Source organism: Propithecus coquereli, unplaced genomic scaffold, assembly GCF_000956105.1.
Source record: "Propithecus coquereli isolate 6110/MARCELLA unplaced genomic scaffold, Pcoq_1.0 Scaffold64, whole genome shotgun sequence".
Taxonomy (NCBI): Eukaryota; Metazoa; Chordata; class Mammalia; order Primates; family Indriidae; genus Propithecus; species Propithecus coquereli.
Genome location: NW_012152396.1, coordinates 3,322,497 through 3,324,942, shown reverse-complemented (window position 1 = coordinate 3,324,942; position 2,446 = coordinate 3,322,497). Strand labels below are relative to the sequence as shown.

Sequence of the window (2,446 nt, the reverse complement as noted above, 5' to 3'; positions counted from 1 at the left end):
GCCTCCCAGAGTGCTAGGATTACAGGCATGAGCCACCGCGCCCGGCCCAAACAAAAGATTTTGAAGATGATTTTCCTACTTTTATGAACCAAGGAAGAAAATGTAACAGTTAAAATAGTTTACTAAGAGATGTTGTTGGACTTTTAAACTTATCTTTAATTTTTTGCCTATGAAAGTAATGCATATTCATTTTATCAAATAGAAAAAATGTACAGTTATTTAAAGTAAAATTGATAGTCTCCATCTTTCTGCTACTCCTCTTCCAGTTCTACCCTCCAGAGGTAATCAGCCTCTGATTAATTTCCATAACTGCCATACCTTTTTGTTCGTGCCTTTTTTCCTATACTTTTACAAATAGCATAGAAAGGGTTCCCTTCCCCTGTAAATGTGTTTATTAGTCTGCAGTGTACCTTTTTTCCCTAACAAATGTAAATTATTTTCAAGTACATATTTGTAACACCTTTCAATGGCTGCCTAGTATTCTGTGAATGTATACTGTTAACTAATTCTTTTTTATTGATGGATTTACCTTTTCATTTATTGCCATTATAATCAATTTTGCAGCAAAAATTGTTGAATCTTTATTTTTTGCTAAAGATAACTTTATAGAATAAATTCTTAAGATAAACAGTTTGTAATTTTGATAGAAGGCTTTCAAATTACTTTTTCTAAAATGTAAATGTTTATACCCACAGCAATATAGGATAGAACTCATTTTTCCATACTTGTGCTGATAATGTGTGATATCTTTTTAAATTTTCCAAATTAATGATTGAAAAATGGTTATTTGTTATTTCAGCTTACATTTCTTTAATGATTATAAAGCTACGTATCTGTTTATCATTTACCCATTTTAAAATTAGATGTCTTTTATCCTTTATTTGGTCTTGATATTTTTTAAAAATAATGACTGTTTAGAATGGTTTGAGTATGATCTTGGTAAAACAATGAATTGAACTAGATGGCTGAATTTTATGGTATCTTGATTGCCTTATAATAAACCTGGTAATATAACAGCATCTTCTCCAGGATAAATTCCAATGTTACATTTCTATTTTGTTGATCCTTTGACAGTTAAGGGAAGAAAGTCGGAGGCTGGCTTTGGCTGCCAAAAGAGAAAAAAGAAAGGAGAAGAGAAGAAAGAAAAAGGAAGAACAAAGAAGAAAACTAGAAGAAATTGAAGCCAAAAATAAAGAGAACTTTGAACTCCAAGCTGCTCAAGAAAAAGAAAAGCTTAAAGTTGATGGTACGGTCTCTAAACAGTCATCCAATTTGTTTCATACAATACATTCTAGTCAAAATTATGTTTACTTTAATATCAATCACATAAGGTAAAAGTAGACTTTTAACTTACTAAGCCCTTAAAGTATTTATGTGCATTATTTTATTGATTGACTTCCTCCTTATTTATTATGAAGAACTTCAAACTTATTGACAAGCCAAAATAATGAGAAAATGAGTACATGAATACATTCCACCTAAATTTATAAAACTGTTAACATTTTTCCATATTTATTTTTTTCTAAATACCTACATGTATTTTTTTTTCTGAGCCATCTGAAAGTAAATTGTAGACACCCTGACATTGCACCTGTAAATACTTGACACATTCTAAGTATGATATTTGCTAATATCATAGTAATACCATTTATAATTACTAAGTGGTTATTTTTTTAGGTATTACAAATGGTAATTCCATAATAATCACCTATAATGATATTATGGAGTAATTCTTAATGTCATCTATAATCCAGACCAAAGTCAGATTTCCTCAAATGAACGAATTATTTTTAACTAAGTTGTAATTAGAAGATTATTTGAGATCGAAATATTGTCATTCCTTGATTTCCACAGGAGGATTGGGTTTCCAGGACCCCCGTGGATACCCAAGTCTGGAGATACTGAAGTCCCTTATGTAAAATGGCATAGTATTTGCATATGACCTATGCACATCCTTTCACGTACTTTAAATCATCTCTAGATTACTTGGTTTTTATTTTTGTTAATCTTATTGATCTGAAGTTGGTTGAATCCATGGATGCTGAATCCATGGCTATGGAGGGCTGACTGTATAGTGGGAAGGAACTGTTGCCACTAAACTACCAAATATGTGTGTATGTTTATGCAGTGTGCGTGTTTTTCAAAATTTCCCTCTCCTCCAGCCTTTTATTTTGAAAATTTCCAAACTACAGAAAAGTTCAAGTATTAATATGGTGAACACCTGTATATTACCTACATTCTTAAAACATTTTGGCACATAAATTTTCTCTATCTTTCTTTGTCTCTTTTTTTGAGTAGTTTGGATATAAGTTGTACACATCCTGTGAAATCACCCCTACATACTTGAGTATGTATTTTCCAGTAAAAGAACATTATTTTACATAACACAGTAACATTACACCTAAGAAATTTAATAATTATATAATAATATGTAATATATAGTACA

General features: G+C 30.5%; 1 protein-coding gene across 1 annotated transcript in view; it reads left to right on the top strand.

Annotated features, from left to right (window-relative positions):
- The window catches only part of ANKRD17 (ankyrin repeat domain 17), a 123,206-nt gene that overhangs the window by 60,018 nt on the left and 60,742 nt on the right, over positions 1 to 2,446 (top strand). Inside the window, exon 21 of the mRNA XM_012659838.1 lies at positions 1,075 to 1,246. Within this exon, the coding sequence (XP_012515292.1) occupies positions 1,075 to 1,246 (172 nt within the window). The remainder of the gene's footprint in view (positions 1 to 1,074; positions 1,247 to 2,446) is intronic.